Source organism: Apodemus sylvaticus, chromosome 1 (assembly GCF_947179515.1).
Source record: "Apodemus sylvaticus chromosome 1, mApoSyl1.1, whole genome shotgun sequence".
Taxonomy (NCBI): Eukaryota; Metazoa; Chordata; class Mammalia; order Rodentia; family Muridae; genus Apodemus; species Apodemus sylvaticus.
The window spans coordinates 70,774,883-70,800,922 of NC_067472.1; the positions used below are offsets into that span (position 1 = coordinate 70,774,883).

Here is a 26,040-nt window from a genome sequence, read left to right on the forward strand (position 1 = left end):
TTCTATGCTGTGTTCTGCAATGTACTTTAACAATCTTCCCTCTTCCTGTGGATTAATTCCCATCCTCAGCCTTCATATACAGCATGGAATGTGTTATTGCCTGTCCCCTTCTGTTGTTAGGAACAGCAAAAGGGCTGGTCATCATAACTGTTCATTTCCATAATAAAATGTAGCTCTATGCTACAGAGCAGCTCTGTCCTCCAGTGAGAAATGTCAATTGTGATGTTCTTCTTGATCACAGGCTTGACTGAAGTGAGAAGTTCTGGGAGTTGGGTAAAGCATACATCTAAGTGTGTCCATGACAGAAAATAAACTACAAGGGAAAAGTTACCTCCCGAAACTAAGTACACATGAAGAATGGGGAACCTGACAGGCTAAGACAAAGTCTCCTCCCACAGTATTATTTTCTGTTTCCTGGCCACCTGGATATGAGCTCCCCATCATACCCTTCCCACCAGGAAGGGCTGAAAGCACCTAAACACCCTGCCTCCCTTTATTGTTTTGCTCAGGTATTTTGTCACAGCCATGAAAAGCTCAGCTCGGGTGAGGGCTTTATGAGGACTTCACGAGGGCCTGATCCAATCAGGGCTCCCAGGGTCCCCAGGATGATGTGCGCACCTTGTAAACAATAAGGTCATGTTCCCCATCTCTCAGAGTGGTCCCATCATATCTCATCAGCTTCACAAAGGCCAGTGCAAAGATCTTCTCAGATTTATCCTTGGCTGCAAAGAAAACCAATCATCACCCTCAACTACAGTTGGGATAAAGTGGCGTTAGTACATGCTACAAAGACACCTTTGTGAAGACAATCGCCAACATGCACAGGTGAAGCCAATGGAGGAGTGAACCCCACAATCACCAACAGGAGGATTCCCATCAGAAACTGTTGGCAAACTAGTTCAATGTGTCAGGGAAGAAGAGACTGTGGATGCTGAGAGCTGATTCCAGAATAAAGCCAGGAAGGTTTGCAGAAGAAAGTGAAGGAAAGCTCACAATGCTACAATTTCAAAGTAAGTAGGAAGAACCAAAGTGAACGTGGCATGGCTTGAACAGCAACAGAGAGACTGGGATGTGAACAGGAGAATAAGCCTAGGACATGGCAAAGGGCCAGTATAGGGAGGAAACCTGCCTAGCAGTACAGAAACCACAGGGTCCTCGTGCACACCACCTACTTCTGGGGGCAAGAAGACCCCCATGAGAAGTTCTAGGGCCTTTAGGAAGAAAATGCAACAGCCAGGCCTATATCCTGGGCTCATGCTCTCCCTTCCTTCAGGCTTCTGCACAGCATCTAAAACAATCAGTTGCTCGCTCACATATGTTATCAGAATGATAGGTTTTCTTCATGGTCCTCAACACTAGCAGATATGTGGGGGTGGGGAATTTGTTATGTCACTGCTAGTGTCTGTCTACTGAGCCCTGAAATCTAAGGGTTACTGAGTATGTATGTGTGTCCGTGTGGGGTTGTACATGAGTAGGTATGTATACATATACTATATATATATATGCATGTATATGTATGTTTCTGTGTGTCTATAAGTGAACATATGTGTGTGTATATATATATATTATATATATATATGTATCTGTAAATCTATGTGTGTATCTGTATGTCCATGTGTTTATGCTTATGTATGTATATGCATGTATACACAAGTATATGTGCATATATGTGTATACATGCATGAATATGTATATTTTCGGGTGCATTGTGTATATGTACACATCTGTAGATGTGTCTATGTATGTATACATGTATGTATCAGTGTATATGTATAGTTATATATCTATGTGTATGTGTGTATATGTGAATATGTGTGTATACATGTGAATGTGTATATGTCTGTATGTATGCCATTTTCCAACACATGAAATAAAGCCTGAAAAACAAGTACTAGCACTAGTTAGGGAGAGGACCAACAAATAGGTAAGCTCTTTTACATCACAAAGGAAGCAAAACCTGGAGACTTGCACAGGAATAAAGGATCAGAGGCCCTGTGGGAGGGTGGTCAGAGAAGGTAGATCTGAGAAGGTAGATGGACCACATACCAGGAAGAAAAGGTGCAACACCAATGTCCAGGAGCAATGAGGACCCAGCTGGGGATGGAAGGGCAATGTGGCTGGCAAGTCATGAGTGGGAGCCATATAACAGCAAGGACAGGTAAAGCAGGGTCGCAAACAAGAAGCAAGACTCAAGAGATGATTTCCACAAGCTGCCAAGAGTGTCAAGAGTGAGTATTCAAAACTCTGTCAGAAAGGGAAGGACAGAAGTGAGACATGGAAGGAGCACACACCCATCCTCCTCCAGATGAGGAGCTCAAAACTGTCACTCCGTGACCTCACTGCCCAAGAAGTCATATCTCATGCATTTTGATAGTTGCACTGCCTTATATACCATAGGAGCTCAGTAGATACTTGCTAATTAAAAGACAGTCAATCAAACAAAAACATAAGAGACATAAAAACAGAACAGATATGTCTTATGAATCTAAAGCACAGCTCTATGAAGAGCAGCAGAACATGTAAGAGACATCAGTATCAAGTGATAAGGACCCATTCCTGCTAAGCTTGAGCCCGTAGAGGAGCAGCAATTTCTGGACATGCATTCAATGGCAATAATCAGCCAACAGCATCTACTGAGCCTACCACTGAGTGGCACTAAAAAGGGATGTCATTCATTACCACAGCATCTTCAGCACTCAAGGAATGGTCGCTGTCCAGCACATGTTTGCTAAGAGCCACCACAAAAGCAAATGGATTATTCTAACACAAACTCACAAGAGTCCTGTAAACTATATAGTAGCAACATACATGTTCTTGAAGAATAGCCAGAGCTGCCCCACCCTGATAAGCCTGCTCCAATCTAGAAAGACTCAGCTTCTGGCTAGACATATGTGTAACACATAAACAGATATGCCTACATGGACAACAAGTTGCCAGTAGGGCATGTCCTTATATGTCAACGCCAAGCTACTGCAACATAGATCATGACAGGGGGCATCCCATTGCTTCTTCTCCAGGCCTTGCTCTAAGGTGCGAAGCAGCTTGTGTGTGGCTAGTGAACAGCAAAGGTAGACAGTGTGTACTGAATTCTTTCTTTCTCAGACCCAGGGTATGTGTACTCATACCCAGCTGTGGCAGCCCCTACAGCTTCCCTCAGTAGCTGGCAAACAAGATCTCATGAGCATCACTTTTACAATGCGCAACATGTCTCCAGAGCCACGTAAGCTGTGGCCTTGGAGACTTCATTAATTATGCAAATGTGTCTTGGCATGTCGGGTGATAGCATCTTGTCTGTAATGAGTACTTAAAACTGACGAGAAAAACAAGGATTTGGAAAATTAGAATGCTAGAGATCTTCCTCTGACCCAGTGTAATTCATTAATTAAGGGGAATGAATTTGTTAAGAAAGTGGCTCCAGAGTAATTTTGACACAGTCCTCTATAGAGTCTAGATCTCTTACCTCTGTGCTTCCTCCTCAGAACCTGGAGGCCCCACAGCCTCTTACCAGCCTTGGGATGATGTGTGTCTGGAAGCCAAGCCTGCTCTACAGATGGTCTCTCCACACCTTTCTAAGAGTACCTAAGCTTATCCTGTCCCTTCAGAGTGCTGGCCTACATCTTGACCACACCTGGGCTATTGCACCTGAGCAAGTCACACCTGTGCCCAAAAAAAGCCCTTTCACAAGAACCCATCTGTCTACACACCATTTCTATCAGCTCACATTTTATTCCTGACTAGCATTCCTCAGGTGGTCCTGCATACTAACCCCATGCCACCACTTAGCCCAGAGTCTACAATAGGGGATTCTCCATGTCCTTGTTGTATAGACAGGCAATAACAAAGACCAGGAGATGGAAGTCATTCCCCAGAGGCACTGTAGTATAACACTGAGACACGACGGGCTAGACCCTAAACTGTTTTAGAGGCCATGAACTCAAAAGCCTCTATCCAGAGTTCCTCACATATAACACAAGAATTCAGGCCAGGAACACTGACTGAGCAAGGGCTTCTGGGTATGTCTGATCCATACAACATGTTGAATCTCCCATACCAGCCTCAAGAATGGAGGCTCACAGTCAGTGAGTGTGCCCATCACCCCAGGGTTTTAGCAATCCAGCGCACTATGTGCATTGACCAGATTCTGTCCCTCTGCCTTCTGGCCCAAACATGGCCTAGCCCTAAGACAAACACAATGGGGAAACCCCACCTCTTCACTCACTTACATCTCACATTTAAACTGACTTCTGGTGACCCTCTAACTCAACTCCTGACCTTTTCTCACTGCTAGGATGGGATTGTGAGAGGTGGATGCATGCTCTCCTTCTATCCCATACTGATCCACCACATGGGCTCCTGGCTGTTCTAGAGACTTTGTTTAACCGCTTTCTGGACTTGAACATCTTGTAAGCTGATGTTCACATATGGCTCTCCAGCTCTGCAGAACTTATGTCCTCTCCCTTCCAACTCCCCCAAAGGCTCAGGCTTCTCTCACCAATAAGCCTTGGCATAATTCGGCCCAGCAGACCACTGTTGGGTAGCTTCATCCTCCGCCACATACCCCTGACCACAGGGAGGGCCTGAGTCCCCAGAAACTATCAAATGGAGACAGAGGAGAACTTCATTACAGTAACAGAGTCATTTCAGGAGGCAGCAGTGTGCGGAAGATGGGCTAACGGATAGCATTTCTGTCCTAGGCAAAGATCAGATGGACGTACGTATGCTTAGGAATCTGCAACAGAGTCTAGAACTAATTGCCTCCCTGTGTGGTCCCCATGTGGTCGTCTGAGGCACGCTATATATTACATAGCTCACCTGTCTCACAGATCCCATCTAGCTATAAGTATAGCAAATGAATTTTCGTGATATCTGTTCCATGATGTTCTCCGGGGGCAAGTGACCCAACTCAGCGTCACATATTTCAGTCATTGGAGGACAGGAAGTAATTGTATCATCCTTCCATGATAGTTTAGTGTTTAGCATGGAGCTGCATCCTTCGCAGACTCTAAATTTGATCTGTGTGATGGAACCAGCTTCAGTAATCAGAGGTCAAATCTTTCAGAAAAGGAGAAAATGTGAAGTCATGTTCCTTCCTCTAGGCTTGGTGTGAAGGGCAAGGTTGTACTAATGCCTACGAGAGTTCCCGCTAAGCTCCAGCAATCACCAACAAATACAAAGAGGGTTCAAGTTCTCCATTCTAAGACAAAGAACACTAAGAGGCAATTTTCCAAATGGTTTGTTGTGTTTTAGTGACTTTCCTGATGGACTGGCATGGGGTGGGTCAAAGAAGAAATGGGGCTGAAACCATAGCTCACGGTTAAGCACTCCTGCTGAGGAGCTGAGCTCAGTCCACAGCATCTAGACAGGGCAGCTTACAACAGTGTGCAAGTCCCACTCCAGGGGATCTGACATCTGTGGCTGAATTCACATCCAAACCAACACTCAACACATACAGACAAGTAAAAATAAAATCTTTAAAGATGAGAAAGAGAGGCATGAGAAAGAGGAACAAGAAACAGGTGCGCCACCCATCCCAAAGGTAAGCAGAAAATGAATTTTCGTGATGTCTGTTCCATGATGTTCTCCGGGGGCAAGTTCAGGTAAAAGAAATGGTCCAGGAGCCATGACATCACTGTAAATGACAGCCATGTCCTAAAGCAATTCAGAGCAGATGCTACCTGCTAAGCTTTTTCCTTGAAAACAAACACCGATAAAGTGGCCCATTACTCACAGTCCTGCGAGGATCTATGGCGGAAGGTAAATCGAAGGTGACTCCGGTTCACATCCTCAATGGGGATGGCCACCTTGAAGAATCAGATGGGGATGTGTGAGTACCTATCCCAACATTTTCCAGCAGGAAGTGCTTAATTCAGCCTAGTTATCAGCAGCAGGATAAACACTCAGGCACCAGAGAAATGAAAACACTGTCTATCTTATCCATATATGATTTCTGCCAAAGGCAAAATGTCTTTTGAAAATTTAAACAAGATAATATTGTGAAGGACACCAAGCCAACTCTGCGAGACAGCCAGATATTTTTTGTGTTAACACTCAGATGCACACTGCTCAGATTCTATTTTTGAAAGTCGTTGTCTTCATTGTAGCCACCACATAAAGGTATCTACATCCCATCAGCAGCTGCGGCAAGGAAGCTTTCCTGTTACATGACGGCCAACGAACAAGGCCTCGTGTGTGTGTGTGTGTGTGTGTGTGTGTGTGTGTGTGTGTGGCCTGTAAGCAAAGGCTGCCCCTCATGTTCATGCCAGCATCTATATTCCAGGGGCCAGGCTTTATTTTATGCAATTCAGGTTCTTAGGATAGGTGCTGGGGTGGTGGTAGGGGTTACACATGACCGTGGGGTATCACGGTACTGTGATCTACACCAGGAAAGCATTGTGACAATGTCACAGAAAGCAGACCCAGTTCTCGACAATAACCCCTCCACACTGATAGCTCCTTCCTATGTGGTAGAGGCAGCAGACCACACCCACACCAGACTCAGGGAGAGAAAAACCATAGCTATCTTGAAGATGTGACAAGATCTTCATCTTCATCCAAGTCCTTTTTTTACATTTGAGAGAGATAAGGGTAAATGTACTAGAGGAATTACTAGGGTAGGTCCTTGCCAAACTTGAGCAACTTTGTTTTCTGTGGTGTGAAGGAGGATGTCACAATCAGCCCCCAGGGATGAAATGACCATAGAAATTCAATACCTTAAAGGTCTCAAACCAGCGAGGCTGCTTCACTTGGTAATAAATCACCGATTTGTACTCAGAGATCGCCTCATCACCGGCACCCGGGAAAATCACGTGCTTTAGAAGGCATAGTAAAGAAAGAGTTCGTGTTAGAAAAGCTGAGCTGGCTCAGCGGCTAAAGGCTCTTGGTACCAAGCCTGACAACCAGAGTTCAATCCCAGTACCTGCACAGTAGAAGCAGAGAACTGACTCCTGTATGTGTAGGCATGTGTACACACAGACACACACACACACACACACACACACACAAAATAAGTAATTTTTTGATTATTTCGTTTTTAAAAGTGTTAGCATCAGGTACTGCATACATATTCCCTGCCCCTACACATTCCTGTTGTACCACCCACTGAAGGAGGAGAGGTGGTCACCCAGACTGCCAATGAACCACTGCATTTGGTCCCCAGAATGAAGAGACAGGTCTGCCTGTGCCAGTGGGCAGGCTATACAATAGCCTCAGACCATGGAGGTACAGACAGTTATGAAGCATGGGGCAAACCTTGACTGCTACTTCCCCTGTCTCCTCCCCAACCCACTTCAAATTACTCAGCAGGCCTAAAAGCAAAAGTTGCCCACCAAACAGGAGGTAGCAAGATTCATTCCTCTAGCCATGAGGATTGCCTGGCAAACTTCAACCAGATTCATACCACTAATGCCCAAGAGGCCCAGGCAGTATACATCAAGGCTTCTAGAGAAATAAGTGACATAAGACAAGGCCAGACATAGAGAGACGAGGTGAGCCATGGTGCGCACAGCCAAGCCCAAGGACCTGCCCAGCAATTGCTGTCTAGTCCAGTGGTAATTAGAGGGACACCCGCTGTGCACATCAGAGGGAACCACAGCCCCTGGGCCACTCTGGAGGATTCTGCTGGCTGTTTTGTCATGAAGAGGAGTATTGGCCACACTGGGCATGTGAGAGATAAGACAGATGATGCTAGAAGTCCACCTCATTCTCCGACCCTGAGCACATAGTGTTATTCCTCAGATGCCATGTTCTCATCTCTCAGATATTGAACGTAATGGTCTCTGACCTGCCTCTGTGGGATTACAGTAAGAAACAAGGTCCCTTTGTAAGTCTGAGCAAGAGATGTGCTCAAAAATCTACAGGGAACCGCTGAGACAGGCTAGTGGCCTGAATCCTCAGGACACAATGGCAAACAGGGAAAAAAGGAAGCAGGCACCAATACACATCCCAGCATACAAGATAACACAGTCAATCAAAACCACCTCAGTCCCTGCAGCAGAGTCGAGGTGGACGTTTACAGAGTTGAACTTGAGCTCTACAGACAAGACTCAGCATAAAGAGATACCTCCAATCGCTTCCCGTCTTCATCATAGACAGACACCGTCACCTCCACGTTCTTCGCGGTTGTTTTACTGCCTTTATCAAAATCCCCTTGAACTAATGTCACATAGATATCATTTCGAACATCACCTGGGGGAAAATTATATCTTTAATAGCAATCCATCATTCATAGCGTAACTGTGAATTTATCCAAATTGTTAGAAGCACTTATAAATACTGCATTAGATGGTTCTGAAATATTTCCTACAAAACAGTCTGGGCTTCTAAGGCATGGCAAAACCTATTTGTATCAACTTGATCTCTGCGCCTCTGTGAGGTATTCAGAATGGCCCTAATGCCACTGACAGAGCTATATGAACCTAGACCCTTTGTAGCATCCCGTGATCAACAGAGACACTTGTAAGCCTCCCGTGGACTATGTGCCCTCAGTACTGTGTCCTCAGCAGCCAGCACACACATGCAAAAGAGAAGTAGCATTTCTTTCTGCTAGTTCTCCTTTGAACTGTCTGAATTCAAGCCTTGAACTGAAAGCCTACTGAGAGTGAGAACCAAGACCCGGGGCAGGGGCAGGTCACAGAGAAGTGTCTATGTGTTTCTTCTCTTCTAGCAGGTAGCTGTCCTGTCGGGATCAAGTGGGAAGAACAAAAGAGAACTGCAAGGGGCAAGGGTAGGTTCTTGTTTTCTTTTGATTTTATTTAGGGTCTCACTTGTAGCCCAGGGAGACCCCCAATTTACAGGAATCTTGCCGCAGCCTTCCAAGTGCTGGGATATCAAGAGTAAATCTCCATCACATAAATCTCATACATTTTAGTATAAAGCGGACCTTTAATTGTGATGAGGGCAGATTAGAACAACTGTGTCTCCTTTCTGTTAAGAATGTGAGAGCTGGAAAAGCTGCAAGCCTCCTTTGCTTCATGATAGAAAGGAAGCATTATTGCTGACCTGCTAACTAGGTCTCGGGCTGCCTGGCCCCACCCTCGCCCCATCCAGCTCTGCACAGAAAAGCAGAGAGCATCAGATCCCAGTTGTGCTTAAGGGGGAGGACTTTTCTTAAGGGAAAAAGCCTTTTCTTGCTTTGTTGTTGTTGTTGTTTATTGTCCTTTTAAAAAAAACTGCTCTATTTTGGCTTTTAATGGATCCAACTATTAAATTAAAGTTGCATTTAAAAGTCATTATTGTAATGGTCCCAGTGGGTTGCTCCGACAGCCATGATAGCTGCTGGAGAGGGAAGCATGGCTACCATGGCAGATCCTCCCCACAAAGAGGTTAAAAAGATTCAAACATGAGGCTGGGGCTGCGGGAAGCAAGACGTCACACCTAAGACCTACCACTTATCAGCTATGGGGCCTCAGGGGAGTCCCTTCACACCACTCAACAGCTTCATTGGTTTGTTGCACCTCAATTGTATGTTTCTTAGCCTGAAAATTCTATCAAAACACAAAACCCATAATCTTTTCTTGTATGCTTATGTGCACACAGCTGTATGTACAGCTGTGAAGGCCAGAGGACAACCCCAAGTGTAATACAACCATCCACCTTGGACTTCAGGACAGTCTCTCGCCAGCCTAGACCTCACCAATTCAATAGGCTGGCTAGCCTAGAAGCTTCAGGGAATCTGCCTCTCTCCAAATCCACTCCATGTAAGCACGTGTCACCATGCCCATCACTTTTTACCTGGGTTCTGGGCATTTAAAACTCGGGGTCCTTGCAAGTATTTTACCTACTGAGCTATATCACTCTAGCTCTCAAAATCATATTATTTTATTTTATTTGAAGGCTATATATGTTTGCTAAAATCCTCAGCAAGTAGAGAAGTAGCTTGGGCTATCAGGTCTCAAGGGGATGAAGAACCACAGCCTCACACCTATGTCCATCATTCCCGCAGAGAAATGATTCTGTACAATCATAGGAGGATAAAAGATACTTGCAGTAGATAAACCTGGCAGAATGGTTCACAGACTTTCAGCAAACGCTAGGCAGACATACTGAGAGGCTCCTAGAGAAGGATTCAAGCTGGAGTGAGTTACCCTTGGTCGCTTAATAATAAAGAAGACGTTAGGGGCTAGAAGATATTGGCAGTTTATCTCTTACTGTTTACTGTAATGCTAAGATCTAGAGTCTGCATGCAGACCCTGTGACCCTGCACCCGACTTAATTCTGATTTGTGAATAAAGATGTTGACAGCCAATAGCAGGGCAGAAGAGACATAGATGGGATTTAGGTTTTGAAGACTTGGAAGAGAGTGGGACCATGAGGAAAGAAAACGTGCAGGAGAGGAGGAAGGAGAGCTTGGGTTAAGGGTCAAGAGAGCATGGCCCTGAGGGCTACCCAGTTGAAGTTAAGAGAAGCTCAGATGGAACATAGTAAATACAAAGTAATAACTCGGGGTTATTAATAGGAAAATAGATCCTAACAGCATGGAGGGTAGACAGCTGTCCAGCTATTATGCTGCTTCAGGCTTATTAAGCCCGCCATGATGAACTAGACTCTAAATGGTGAGCTAAAAGAAACTCTTTCTCCCTTAAATTGTTTTTGTCAGAGTATTTTGTCATAGTTACAGAGAGGGGCAAAAAAAATCCTAAGACATCTATAAATGTGAGGGTATCCTAAAGGACCAATCAAACGCACCACTACCCTCTCCCACGCAGGTACATCTCGGGTTCAAATATAAACGGTAAGTTCACAAATCATCCATCACACTTCCATGAACAAGACAGACATGCCATACCTATACAGGGAGCAACAATGTTATCCAGGCTAGCACACTTCAGTTACCTGTCATGTCAGCAGACGGAGTAGCCAATAACCCATACCAGTCCTAAAAGGTGAATAGAATGGAAAGCAACTTCCTACGGTTACAGGAAATAAGAAAAGCAATGCCTGGGGCGGCAGGGGCCCTAGGGAGTTAAACTCCTTTTCCCACAGCATGCAGCATTAGGGACCTACAACCGAGGCCATTTCTGTTGACCATGGTGAGGCTTGACCCCATCAATGCCTATTACCCACATGACTTTGGGCTGTAGTTTAATTTTGATTGGAATTAGTCAACACCAGTCTTGAAGTACCCAAGCTCCTTCTGTGGACCAACCCAGACTACACAAATAAAAATTAGCTGCAAACCAAAGTATACATTAAGGATAAACATGAACATGCATCCCAAGGGCAGATATCAATAACAATATCAGATTATTGATATGGATTTTTTAGAAACTGGAAAGTGTTGTTAAATAGAAAAGAAAAATGTTCTTGTATTAGTTCAAGCAGCTTAAAATACATGGCTGAGCCAGAGCTCCATCAGTGGGGTAATGAACACCCCTGAGCAGGTCCCAAGGAAAGCATCATCCTTCTGACTGGATTGCCACTGGCCTGGGTATCTGACCCTTCTTTCCTTCTTTCCTTCCTTCCTTTGTTCCTTCCTGCCTTCCTTCTTTTCTTCTTTCTTTCTTTTCTTCCTTCCTTCTTTCTTTCCTTCCTTCCTTCCTTCCTTCCTTCCTTCCTTCCTTCCTTCCTTCCTTCCTTTGATCAAATACCTAAGTCTATGCTTGTCCAAGCCTCTCCACGTGTGAGCTTTGTAGTATCCTACAAGAAGCCCAGAGACCAAAGTGTATATCCCACTACTGTGTGGTCTCAGCCCTTGAGCACTAAAGCTATTCTTAACAACCCCTGGCATGCCAACGTACATGTCATGTGGTCTCCACTCCCTCTACAAGAGCTTTTGCACATTCCTATCCATACGTCATCACTGTTCATGGCTAGTGACCTCTGCGTGGAGCTCAAAGGCCATGAGAGAGGCTAACCTTACCTGGCATGATAATCTCTGGAAATCCTGTCTTGCGGGCCACAGCTGTGGTCCTGTCCACCAGGTGAGGAAACTCCTTCCGAATCTGATGGATGTCTCCAGGAAGTAATTTCAAGGTTACCCACAAACCTGGAAAAACAAAGTCATGTTTACCTCAAGTGTGTGGCTAAAGACAATCTCAATGGCTGAAAAACTTTCAACCTACGGAGCAGCATCATAAACAGAAATATTCAGGAAAATGTCCAGACAATAGGTACACAGTCAGTCCAGGTACAAACTTTTGCCTGTGAAATCGAACAGTAAGTTTGTGAGATGGAAGGGAAGTGGACCCTATATGTGGCAAGGACAAACAGTTCTTTGGCATTATCTCAATTTAGGAGAAATCAGAGGTGATATTTATGGTAGAGGCTGAGAAAGGCAGGAAGAAATGTAGAGACTCACACCCACCATGGAGGTCTGCATCTGGAGACCAGTGAGGACCATGATGCTCTGAGGAGATCCCAGGCTCAAGAGCAAGCCAGGGATCTGACATGAAAATAACCCAGCAGCTGCAGGTGGAAGTTAAAGGAAAATACTGAGTCAGGAGAGGCTGCAAGCCAGCACTTGAGCCTAAGACCTTGGAGGGGCTTGGAAAGGCCAACCTGGGGTCAAAAACAGAGAACTCTGGGAAGACAAAAGGCAGGAAGGAAGGTGGCCCTCAGAGCACCTGCTTTGGGCATCCTTAGATGTCTCAGCACCATTCTCCACACGAAAGCCTGCTCCAGGTGACATTCCAAGGAGCACACTGTTGGCAAGAGAAAGTCCCACAGCATGTGTGGAGGGTTCTCTCCACTTGCAACTCATGCTGAGGAGGAGCTGGAGAGATGACAGACAGGAAATGAATGGGTCATTCACATGGTCAAAGTGTGAAACCCAAGTGGGAAGGGGAGTGTGGGTGGAGCTGAGCAGCAAGGTGTCCCTTTGGCCCTCAGGCAGAAAGAGAAGTGCAGATGTTGGTGAGGAAAGAATGAAGTTCAGCAGATGCCAAGGAGCAGGTACTATACAGGGCGGAGAAGCAGACCGAGCCACAGACACGGAACTGCCCGCACAACTTGTTTACGGTGGTGCCATTTCTACAAGTTTCCTTTTTCCTTTTTCTCTATGATAGAAAATTCCAGATCATGACAGAGTCCCAAGGAGAGAAAGGTGCCCAGGAGAGGGGATCGCAATGAATGACATCAGAGGATGGCACCGAGAAAAGGGCACATGTATCATGCCTCATGAAATGCACTGCATATGTGCACAAAGAACTGTAAAGGACTTGCATTGTGTTCCCTAGCCCATTCTCCCAGGGACTGTCTGTATCTCCTCACATCCAGGCTACAGGCTTCCTTTTTCTAGCTCACACTAAAGGACAATAGTCAGCACTGGGCAATGCAGAAAGTTAACAGACCCTCAAGGGGCTGGTTACTTTACCTTGTCCCTTTCTCCCCTGCTTCTACCATACAGTCCAGCAAACTAAACCTAGTAACCTTAAGTACCATCAGAGAGGCTGCCTTTCATATATCCTCACAAACAGCCTGCTCAAATATCTGGGTGGATAAGTAGAGTATAGGTTACACAATGCAATTTGTTACAATTGAAATACAGAGATTAAATAGTCCTGATTACACAGTGTTCAAAGCACATTCCTCACAGGGGAAAACGAGGCCAGTTCTCAAAGAATAAGTATGTTTAGAATTGACATGTGTTGGAACACACAATGTGTATTCATCACTTCTCAAACAACAGAGGCGAATATGGGCGTTAGGATCTGCTGCCAATACACATATCCAGAACTCAGAGGCAGGAACCAGAATCATGCGGATTAAAGAGAAAAGACTCAGTGACGCTATGCTTACTATGCATGCACAAGACTCAGTCAAGAAAAGGCTCAGTCAACCAAAAGAAAAGAGGATGTTCATGATTTTGTTTTTGTTTTCTTTGTGACAAGAAAACTTGATGGAATCAGCCCAAGCCTAGAGCAAGCTGAGAGGAGGCACATGGGGAGGTGAGTGTGGAGAAATCCACTGGCTCTTGCAAAGATTATCATCTCCTTGTCATCCATTCTGGGTCCTCTGGCTAAGACCGGGAAGATGAGCAGGCATCAGGAGGGACCTGGATTATTCTGATAGAAACAGGAGCCCACAAGAAGAGCCCAGAACACCCAGGAGTGTCTGCCCTGTCCAAGCCTCCCTCAACTCACCTACGAATGACCTAGTTTCTAAGTGTGAGTGCTGGAGGAAAGGTCAAGGTCTAGCTTAACCTGACTCAGTGATGCTGTTGGCTCAGTAATGCTGCTGACTCAATATGCAAAGGGTTTCTTTGCATTATCAGTATGCAACGACTCAGCATGTTCATTCAGAAAGACACTTGCAGCCCCCTTGAAAATCCCATGGACATTTTTGTCTCTCGTTCTCAACTGGGATCTGAATCCTCTCTCTACTCTTTGGTAGTCCAAGATACCAGTTGTTATCAACCCCATCCAGGTACCAGCCAGAACCTATGCCATTGCTGTGTAGCTCACAGATTCTGGCTGTGACCCGTGAGCCTGGCAGTTTTGATGTGGGCCTAACACTATTACCATTTATCCTATGTGACTCTGCGATAAACACAGCATAGTGAGGAAGCTACAAAAGGAACTGGAAGTCTGCTGGGGTCGGGATTGCTGAGCCAGAAATAAGGGAGCGGCCAGGCCTTGTAGTAGCTTCTTCCTCTGAGGAGACACCCTGTGGTTTAAAAATGCAGGGCAAACTGGAAGACCTGTAATCTATAAGGGGTGAGGCCTTGGTTCAGTTTAAACTTGCTCTATGTACAAAGGCTATCATCCATAAACATTCTAGATGGAGTTGGCCAGAAAGTGGGGTAAAGCCAAGCTCCCTTTTCCAGAACATTCTTCAGACTCAATAAACACTGCTTGGGACAACAGAGATGGTTCAGTTTGGAAGACTGGGGCAGAGGGCAGCTAGCTGTTCCATTGAGCTCCTCTGAGTACAGTCTGGTGTATCAGATCAAGGACCAACCTGGTGATGGATTTTCCCAAATGTGAAAAGCAGAGTTAGAGTCCCCAATCTCTGAAGGTGACTTACTTTCTCCTCCATGTAAGAGGTGGGGCTTGATGAGCAGTTGGGTTTTGGCAGGTCTCCTGGCCAGTGCAATGCCAACTGTCACCAGTGAAAGCTGATTGATTCATTAGCTCTGCCAGCAGAAGGTCAGCTGCTTGGATGCGTCAGTGTGATATTAAAAATGATCAAAGCAGGAAGGGGAGCAGAGGGTGGGAAGAAGGAGGGAGGAGGCTACTTGGATGACAGAAACAAAAAGGAGTCACTTCCCCAGCAGGGACAGAGGGGCAATTACAGAACACCAGCAGTGCTATCTCAGGAAAAGAGCACTCCCTAGAGGGGAGCAAAATCAGATGAGGTAAGGCCATGGCTTTTGGGCAGGGGTCACATTCACGGCTTCTGATGCTGCTACTGTGGGATCTGGGTTTGGCTTTGGTTTGAATCGTCGACTTCCTTGCTTTCATCGACTTCCTTGCTTATTTGTTTAGACTTGTAGCTGGGTAGCCTAAGATGACCTTGAATTTCTGATCTTTCTAGCCTCTCCCAACAGCTAGGGTTACAGGCATCAAAGCCTATTTCCTGTGGTGCTGGGGACAGAACTCAGAGCTTCCTGCATTCCAAGCAGGCACTCTACCAACCAAGCTATGTCCTCCGCCTTCCAGTACTTTGTACTTTGTTAGGTGTGACAAAGGAAAGGGATCACAAGGAGCACTGGATAAGAGCAGGAGTAGAAGGAAAACGCTGATTCCTGTGCTACAGGCTCCTTCACTCTCTGTTCTTCAGAGAGCCCCAGCCATATCCCACTCCCGCCCTCTTCTGCACTTATCTGGGGGGCTGGTTCCCAGAACCTTACAAAGGTTATCAGTCAGACAGCCTGTGGAGCTGTCCATCTAGTAGGAAGAAGCATCACCCAGTCCCACAAGTTCCAACTGGAACACCCCAGCCCAGATTCCCCACACACCCACAGAGAGAAGCAACACAGATACACACCTTGTCCCTTGTGGTTGACTTCTTTGGCTGCAATGACTTTGTTTATGACAGTTTGAAGGAAGTCATTCTCCCCTGCCACCCTGGGTGAGAAACGGGATGACATGTTCAGCGGCTTGTGTCGAATGGCGTCGTCCAACGCGAGCCTGGAGGGCATGGGGCAACCAAGACCACAGGAGACAAAGGGGCACAGAGACCCGTGGGTGACAGTAACAGGGGGAACACAAAAGAGCATCGCCACCAAGTGTGAGAGAGTCGTCATGAGTCAACGAAAGACAAAGGGCAGGATAGGTGACAAGAGAGACAGGGAAAGCATCGATCAGGAAAATGGTGAACCATAGGAGAGAGGTCCGGCCGAGGAGGGCGCCCCACTCCCAGGGACCGTGTGCACAGGGCTCCTCTCCATTGCTAATGGACAGTCCGAAGGGGCTGCTCTGAAACTAAAGTGGCTGAGAGGCCTTGCATTCAATACTGGCGGCCGTTTGTGCCACTCAGCTAATGCTGAGCTAGTCAAGGACAAGGAGGAATGAAGAAAAAAACAAAAACATCATCCCTTATCATCCCTCCTAAATACCCATCAAGCCTAATGACTTAAGAAACCCTGCCTTTGGCTCCTCAATGTGTTCACAAAAGGGTCTCCAATGGCCACATTGGAAGGTAGCTCAGTCCTTGGAGAACACAACTAATGACTACCATGTCTGGATGCTGAACCCTGGACATCACTCAAAATAGAGGCTACCAACATTCTTAGGCCCATGAGCCCATGCGCGTGACAGTAGCCAGCACGGGCAACATGCATCAGGAGAAATACTATGTGGTGCCACCAAGCACAATGGGAAAAGGGTTCAAAAACATACATCAGAATGCTTAAAATCAATTCTAGGAACAAGGACTATGTCATCCATCACTTGAGCCAAGCAACTCAAAGGAACTGAGCGCTGTTCTAATTTATTTCACTAAGTTAAAAAGAGATGAACGAGAGAGCGAGAGAGAATACACACTGTTTCCCTCCCTAAAACTAACCCTGTGAGGTGATAAATCCATTTTAATGGAGCAAAAAACATTCTCATTAGCATGACATTTCCCAGAGATCAGTTTCCAGGCTTATTTTGCTATTAGAATCATGCTACTTTTTTCTTCTATCCCTGCAGATATTAATCTGTGTAGCCAACATCCTTTGCAAGAACAAGACTCACAGATAACACAACAGGTGAGAGTGCACTAATACTGCTTAAAGTGGATTTCCGCTGCCACATGGAAAAGCCTAGGGGCAACCCAGAGATCTCCTAGGCCAGGTGAAACCCAGGAGTCAAAACCTGATACATCATTTCACTGACTTTTCCAATACCCAAAGCTAATGTTTTGTTTGGTGTTTCATTTTTGATGTCCTTGTTGTTGTTGTTGTTGTTGTTGTTATTGTTGTTTTGTTGTGTTTACCTTTAGAGGGAACAAATGAGCAATAAGGAAATTCACTTAGTAGGATCGTTGGGCATTCCTACATCCTGTGGTCTTGATGAAATTGAAGTCTTAGGAAAAATAGGAAGCCCTGCCATTTCAAAGGGAAGAAAAAAAGGAACTGAGTATTATAATGTGACAGAAGTGTGTTTTGTTTATTTCTACTTTGTCAGCCCGTGTTCCAGGATGGGAATCTTTCCTGTGTGTGCTAAAGATGTTTCCGGGTTCTACAGAATGCAGTGATCTGTGCTCGCAACAAGCGGGCTATCCAGGATAACTGTAAAAGTGACCTGCATGCCTTCTGCACTGGTCCACTGTTCATTGTCAACCTGACTCTAGGATCGCTTGAGAGCTAGAACTCTGGGTATGCACAGGGGGCCTTCACTTGACAGCTTTAACTGAGGGGAGAAACTGGCCTGTTGCGGTGGCACCATTCCCTGGCTGAGATCCTGGACTGTACAAAATGGAGAGAGTGAGGTGAGCACAGGATACATTCCAATGATGGACTGTAACCTTGAACTGTGAGTCAAAAAGAAAAAAAAAAACAACAAACAAGCAAACAATCTGCCTTTCCCATTTCATTGCATGAGTCTGGATATTTTATCACAGCAAGAGGAAAGGAAACCAAGACACTACCCACTAAGGCAACAACCAACCCTGCATGGCCCTAAACACTTGAAACAGACAGATGTGATTGAAGAGCTGCGTTTTAATTCTACTCAGCTGTAATTAATATAAAGAGCCACATGGGGCTAGTGGTTAGCAGAGACCAGACAGAAAAGTAAATGGAAAACATTTAAGCCACAAGAGACCTCTGCCTCCAATAGCCTGTGGTGAAACATGTGGTACTGGAGCCCAACTTTAGTCTGTAAGATGCTGAGTTAAATTAAAGTTGCTCCTCGCAACAAGATCTTCTATAGAGCAGTACAGGGAAGAGTACTCTTTTAATACACACAAAAGCCTTGCTGCTACCATCCTAAACAAGTGGCTCTCAAGTCTGCAGAGAGTAGGGTGATCCCTCATGAAGCATGCATGAGGCAGGAGAAGCCCATATCATACCTCCCTTACTCCCAACAACAGGCCTCCTCAGACATCCATTATGACAGGCCTGGCACATCCCTCAGCCAGCACCTCACAAGCAATGTTCGCCTACCCAAGTGAAATTCACCTTGTTTTGAATAAAAACAAAATGGAAAAGAAAAGAGCACAGAAGAAACTGCAGAGTCCTGGAGCAGGTCACTCTAACCGCAACTGTTCATTCTCCTGTGAGGTCAGGCCCCTGGAGGAGGCTGTCTCCCACAATCAACCTCAAGTACCCAGTTCTCCTGCCTCCTCCTGGAAACAGGAGTGGCCCGGTCAAGAACCGCCCTCGTGTCAATCACCTTACCCACAGGTTCTAGCTTCAAATCAGAGAATAATCTCATAAATGGGCCCAAAGTGCTTTGCCCATGTTCCCTTGACCTCTCTAAAGACCTCAGGTCAGAAGCAGACAAAGCCTTTTTAAAAAAGAAAAAGAAAGAAAGAAAAGAAAAGGGGGGAGGAAAAGCCAAAATCCCCTCATCTGAGCAGAAAAACCAAGACAGAAAAATCAGCAGCCTGATTACAAGCTTTAAGGTGTTATTTCTCGCTTTACAAAAGAATTCATCATTACTTTGTTTGGTTTCTATTTTAAAAAGCAGCAATCTCTTGTGATGATTCTGAAAGTATTGTATTTTGAAAATGTGAATTGCTACGAGAACAAATCGATTATGTAAAGAAACATGCTCAGTGCGGAATTGTAATCTTTCTACTGATAAGGTAATTCTGGGAACACAAGGAACATCGGGACCATACACAAACCTTATTTCATTGTCCTCTCAGTTTCTGATTCCATGTGCCACAGCAGTGACTACATAGATTCCTCATTATTGTAAAATAAATGAATCCTGACTGGACTAAATGAATAACCTTACCAGTAAAGCATCAACTGTGGGGCTTTCATGTTGTAGCTGGTTAAGGACAGGATTATCTCATACTTACGCCTGGAAGGGGATGAAGTGCTGTTTATCTTCATCATCGACTTTCCCGTTTATTATGTCTGTCACGTCCATCACTGGGGAAAGAAAGAACAGAAAGGATTGTTTTGGCTTGAATGCCACCACTATAGAAAAGTCAAAAAACCAAAGAAAGAGCAGGCCGTGCTCTGCCATGAACCATACAGAAGAATCTTCTCACATGTAAGTCCGTTATTCCAAGACGCTTGACAGGTTAAGTCATCTGAACATGCTGGCCCCAGTGGGCAATGGAACTCAAATAGACAATTCCACTGAATAATGTCCTCTGCCTGGTTCCCCGAGGGTCACTCTAGAGATCTGCTGTCCAACACAAAGTCTTGTAAGAAGGAGCTATTCTGCATCAATGGGCACTTAAGTGTGTGTGTGTGAAGGGGTTCAAGGGTGACAAGAAATGGCTTTTAGATTCATTTCACTCATTTGACCTTATTTTAAACAGCACCTGCAGCAAGGGGCTACCTAGTCATAATAACATAGCACTCTGTGATAGTTAAGACTGACTCAACAGATCTGAAGTCACCTAGGAGACAAGCCTCCACACACACCAGTAAGAGTTTAACTAAATTCATTCAGCTTTGGGGCATGTCTGTGAGGGACCATCTAGATAAGGCTGGTCATCCCGGGCTGAGGTCCTGAACTGAATAAGAGGAGGAGTGAGTTGAGCACAAGCATTCATCCCACGCTGCCTCACGGTCTTTGCACCTGGCCTTCTCAGTGCCATCTTCATGCCATCCCCAGCATGGTGGCCTGTGTTCTCAAGCTAGGAGCCAAAAGAAGCACCTGCTTCCTTAAGTTGCTTCTGTTTCTAGTATTTTTCCATAGCGATGAGAAAAGTAACTCAGACACAGTTTAGTAATGACACAATCACAAAATGGAACAGTTGGCTAAGAGCTGGTACCTGTGTCAGTGGGATGACCCTCTGAGGTTGACCCTCAGTTACCTGCTGGACATTGAGGAAACTGAGGCACAGAGACAAGAACAAACAGACATCCCAAAGCCACGGGTCTAACAGCATCTCACCACCTTGGCTCCCTGCACTGTAATACCTTGTCTTTACCGGGCTGGCCCAGGCGCACCAGCATCCACACTATCTGCATTAAATGAGTCTAGCTCCAGTGGCATCCCGGGCTTTACTCAGAACAACTGTCTCTCTTCCTAACCACTCTGTGACTTTGCCTATGCCAAGCACGGCTTAAGAACCTTAAAGGGAACTGGAAAGGTTCTCTACCATATCCTTTTTCACCCACACATCTGGCTAAAAGAGTACCACAGGTCTTACCTAGTGACTAGTTTCCCTTACTGAAATGAGAGGTAAGGTTCATTTCTACACAGCCATGCTCAGTTCTGTGGTATGAGTGTGAAGAGTCCCCCTCAGGCCCATGTACTTGATGCTTGATCCCCAGCTGGTGGCACTATCTTAGAAGACTGTGAAACTGTTCAGAAATGGAGTCCTGCTGAAGTAAGTGGGTCAACGGGAGCAAGCCTTGGGGTTTTGTACACCACTCCCTCTTCCTATCTGCCCCCTTGCTTTCTGACAATGGAAACAGTGTCACCAGCTGCCTCAGATTCCTACTTACTTGATGTTTCCCCACAGAGGCAGGCTGTACCCTTAAAACTGGAAGTCAAAATAAACCTTTCCTTATTTACATCACCAGATAGGATATTTGTGACAATAAGAAAATTAACTATGATGCCCAGAAAGCACAAAGGTCCTTAGAATGAGAAAGGCCACACCCCATCTCCTGCTTATTATGGAAGAGCCCAGGAGGCTACTGGGGAAACAATCATACAAGGTTCACTAAACAGGACAGGACTGGGGGTCTAAGAACCAACACACGTGTCCTCAGATGCAAGTAAGCACACCCAGATGGCTAGCGCTGCTGAAAAACAGGATTGACAAAGATCAGGTCTTCACCTGACAGGGGACTCACGGCAGGGATCCAGCACAAGGTCACATGCATGTATGCCCAAGCCCACTACCAGCTCAGAAATAAGGCGTTTCAACAGCAGCCCATTCCAACAGCACGCCCAGGACAGTTAAGCTGAACTCATCCGACCATAATCACATGGGTGGCTTTTCTCTGTCACAGATCTCATCTCGTCAACTCATTGTAGCATTTCCAGATTATCTGCCGCCCTTGGTAAGTGTCCAACTCTTGCCCCAGAATACACAACTAGGCTTATCGAGAATTTGCAGGAACACACACAGCAAAGAAGCGAGGCAGGGGCTAAGACCATACACACATGTGGAAGACAGCCTTTGTCCAGCTTATTAACTAATGACCACACCTCCAGGCCCACCCATCCTTAGCCTCATGAGAAAGTATCAAAGGCACAAGAGTTTCCTGGGAGCTCATCCATGCCTAACTCTGTGGCCAGGAAGAACTCCCTGTGGTCTGGATGGGCTAAGACACTTTCTCAGTCTTATTTGTGTGGCTACGATTAAATACCCTGACAAAAAGCACAAAGAGGAGAAAGGGTTTACTTGACTTACAATTCCAGGTTACAGTCCATGGTAGCCTAGAAGTCTGAGTGAAACTATCTCGACTGTACAGTGCAGTGACAAAACCAAAAAGGACTGCAGGCCTGATGACTTGCCTGCTTGCTTCTGTTACAGTGAGCCCCTGTCTAAGGCATGGTGTTGCCCACAGTGGACTGAGGGTTCCCTTATCAATTAAAAACCAAAACTCTCCCTGCTAGATATGCCCACAGTTCTCTGTCGCAGGTCTCATCTCAGGCTAATTTCTTCTTGATAATTCTTCCAAGGTAATTCTAGGTAGTATCAAGTTGGCAATGAAAGCTATCCATCACAGACACCCATTACCAAAACAGGAAATGAAACTGCCAGTCCCAAGCCTCTGCATCCTGCCGGCATGGGGTCTCCACCAGGGAGGAAGGTTGTACTGTGATGGACAAGGAAAGAAGCCATTATTCAAAATGTCCAGTCTGGTTGCAATCAACAGAATCATGTGTAAGGGTGAGGGTATGACAGACCCAGGGACAATGACACAGCAGGGGGCAGGAATACAAAGAGGAGGACAGAAAGGGAGGAACAGGAATATAGCATGAAGGAAGCAGGAGACAAGGTAGAGAAGCAGGCTTCAAGGCAGTGGGAGAAAGAAGGACCTGAAGCTATGGCCATTGGTGACATGACACATCCACGCAAGCCACTCACATCATTGAACACAAAATAGGAGACATTGAGGCCCACACGAACTCTCTCATTCAGCAACCTCAACAGAGCGACTTCCCTATATGCAGTCAGATTGGGTGCTTAGATTCAGGAGTACACACCACACTCTGAGCCCCAACATAAGGACTGCTAATGTGAGTGCACAGCTGTAGATTGTAGCCCCAAAGCCCTAATTCCTGAACAATACCTTGCAAACTGAAGTGTCCATATAAAGTGTTTTTGTATGTAAAGACTGAACACACACAATATGAGCACACCAATACCACCCTACAAACAGTGACACTGGTAAAAGAAAAAAGCCAGTGAACAAACAAAATGGCTTCACACTGGTTAGTGGTTTGTTGCTATTGTCTTATGTATTTCTGTCAAACATGACTTTGAACCAGGGCTGCACAGAGAGTAATGGCACACTACCTAGGACTGATTTCCCTGGCCAGGTATTCCCATAAAAGCAGGGAGAAGTTAGAAAAAAAGGCACACCAAAAATAAAGTTGATATGCTACCCTGACTGTGTCAAATTATGGATGATTTATTTAATTATCTTTCTTTTTTCATAAAATTTACATGACTTTCCCACCACTGCCAATCACTTTCGCATTATCAAACGTTCTAACAGAAAGGATCATGACATATTATTTTCAATAAAAGACTAAAACCCAGCTTAAAGATGCATGCATGCCTTTCTCATTTTAAAGTTCTAGCTCTATTGACACAGACAACCAGAGATTGTTCTGGAAAAAAGCCTCAAAATTAAATCTTTGAATGTGGACATAGGATCTGTATATGAATGGGCAGAATCCCATTACCAAAAAGTCGGTCTTCCTTCTCAAGTATGAAGAGGGGGTTCCCTAACAAGAATGGGAACCTGTGGCTGGGAGGTGTTCTGTGGGAGTCCCAAGTCTGGGCCCGGAAGGGAGAACATGGCCAGAGTATGCTGAATACCAAGAGTAAGGAAGGGGGCCTAGTAGATTGGAGCATTGCCATATGCCAATAAAAAATGTAAGAAACCTGAGCCCATGGAGGCTCACAGGGACTAAACCACCCACCAAAAGTCCCACCAGGGCTGGACCTAGGACCCTGACACATTAATAGCAGAGGTGCAGCTTAGTCTTCGAGAGAATACACTAACAGTTGGAGTGGGGGCTGCCTCAGACTCTGTTGCCGGCCACTGCATCCCCTTCCCCTAGCTGGACTGCCTGGTTAGGCCTCAGTGGCAGAGAAGACACTAATTCCTGCTGTGACTTGATATCCCAGGAAGGGGGCTTTACCCAAAGTATGGGGAGGATGAGGGGGTCCCCTTCTGGAAGGAGAAGGTAAGGGGGTAAGAAGAGGAGGGATTTGAGAGGGTGGGACTGGGAAGGGGAGGGAGGCTGCAACTGGGATGTAAAGTGAATGATTAATTAATTAATTAATTAATTAAAGAATCTACACAGTAAAAGCACAGCATAAAATATTCACCCTCGGTCTCAGGGCAAAAAGTAGAAAGAAATATAAGTAGATGTTCCAGATTATCAAGTCAGAAAGCTGGTCCTCAGGTGACTGCAGAGGCAGAGTGTGATGCTGGGAAGTAAGGAGCCTGCACTGGACCTGAGGCAGCAGGGAATTGCTGTAAAGGCAGCAGAGGTCCCTCTCCGATGCCATGATAATGGACATTTGCACATCAGGACTAGGAATGGTGCAATTGCCTAAGACTACAGGCCTCCCAGGGTCTGCAGCAATTCATGTGAGAACTGCAGAGCACTAGAGTGTGCATCTTCCCACCAGCCAATCAAACAGCAGAAAGAAAGAGGCTCATCTCTCGAGAATTCAGGCAGCAACAGGCCAGAGAGGCTAGAGTTTCTCTCCCTGCGGGTCACTGGTTTCCAGCAGTCCTGAGCCTGCAGAGTAACAGGGAAAGGAGACAGGACAAAAGGGACAAAGGTCTGTCCAAATGAGTAGCCAAAGATGTAATTGAGCATCAGGGTGACCAGCAGGCCTCAGGAGAGGGGACAGCAATGGCCTCACAGTCAGAGATCTAAGAGGTAGGGACAGACAGTGGTCCAGATGTCCTCCCACTTCACACATAACACCTCCAAAGTCAGAGAACTATCAGATCTGCTGTCCCTAATCCAGCATATAGCTTAGCTCCTGAGAGGTCAGGAAACAGGCAGGCTGCGACCCAACACCACACACCACCAAGCGAATAAAATGCATGAAAAGACCACCGCAGCATCAGCAAGCACCACGACCACTGATCTGCCCACACTTCATCACATAGGACTTCCCAGAACATCCCAACCAAACCAGGAAAAGCTGGGCGAAATCCCCATTTTAATCTGCAGTGGGAGAGACTGTCCGCCTCCAGCTAAATCTCATCTTTGCTTTCACAAATCTAACAATGCTGTCTCGAGGAACTTATCAGCAGGATCTCTGGTGTGATCTAATAACCAGAGAACCTGCAGTATCCATGCCTGAAGAATGAACTTACATTATCAGGTCACAGATCTCTCTGATGGCTTTGGGAAAGAATAAAACACCCAAGACCCCCAAAAAAAAGTTCTACTCCACAAAACCAACACAAATATCTTGGCTGGACATGCAAATGATGTGATAGGTTTGGGAAAAGAGGAGTAAGTTATACTGTGTGTTCAAGTCTTAGGGATGGAAATGCCAAGTTTACCCAGGGTACCTGTCAGAGCAAGTCACCGTCAACACCTCACCATGGACAACAATGACACAATGACAGCCCACTGGAGAGCTTCATGGTTCAACAGGATTCTCCAGGTTTATGACGGTGATAGTGGACACATACCAACCATTATTATAAATTTGCCAAAAGCCACAGAATGGGGCCAGGAGGATGACTCAATAGGTTAAGCTGCCTGACACATAAGCATAAGGACCTGACTGTGACCCCAGCCCCCAAGCAGAAGTCTAGATGGTGCTGTGTGACTGTAACACGGCCCTGGGGTTGAGGAGAAGACAAGAAGATCCCTAGGACTCAACTGACAGAGCAGTGAGTGTCAGGTTCAGTGGGGGATTTTATCTCAAAAAGGTGTCAGACAAACAAGTGGGTGAGGAAGACCCCTACCTTTGACCTCTGACTTAGACACACACAGAGAGAGAGAGAGAGAGACAGAATACACAATGCCAACAGCAAATGATCCTGTAAACCATGGACTCTAGGAGAGGTCACAGTTTTTGTTGAAGGCCTGTCATAAAGGTGACATTCACTGCTGATACAGAGGAGGAATATGCTGGCAGCAGAGTGAAATGTATGGGAACTGTTTCTTCTCAGCCCATTTCTTCCAGAGCCTATAATTTGTCTAAAAATAAAAGAGTATTTAATTGACTAAAACCTAAGTGCTGAGTTTCCTGGTAGCCAAAAAAATAAAAACAAAAACAAAATAACCAAACCAAACAAAACAAAACAAAAAAACA

At 45.6% G+C, this 26,040-nt stretch overlaps 1 protein-coding gene across 1 annotated transcript in view; it reads right to left on the reverse strand.

Moving 5' to 3' along the window:
* Dock1 (dedicator of cytokinesis 1) overlaps nucleotides 1-26,040 on the reverse strand; it is a 510,172-nt gene that overhangs the window by 404,936 nt on the left and 79,196 nt on the right. Inside the window, exons 11-17 of the mRNA XM_052196505.1 lie at nucleotides 19,396-19,468; nucleotides 15,925-16,004; nucleotides 11,858-11,983; nucleotides 8,060-8,184; nucleotides 6,711-6,809; nucleotides 5,729-5,801; nucleotides 619-722 (exon numbers count right to left, since the gene is read on the reverse strand). Of these exons, the coding sequence (XP_052052465.1) occupies nucleotides 619-722; nucleotides 5,729-5,801; nucleotides 6,711-6,809; nucleotides 8,060-8,184; nucleotides 11,858-11,983; nucleotides 15,925-16,004; nucleotides 19,396-19,468 (680 nt within the window). The remainder of the gene's footprint in view (nucleotides 1-618; nucleotides 723-5,728; nucleotides 5,802-6,710; nucleotides 6,810-8,059; nucleotides 8,185-11,857; nucleotides 11,984-15,924; nucleotides 16,005-19,395; nucleotides 19,469-26,040) is intronic.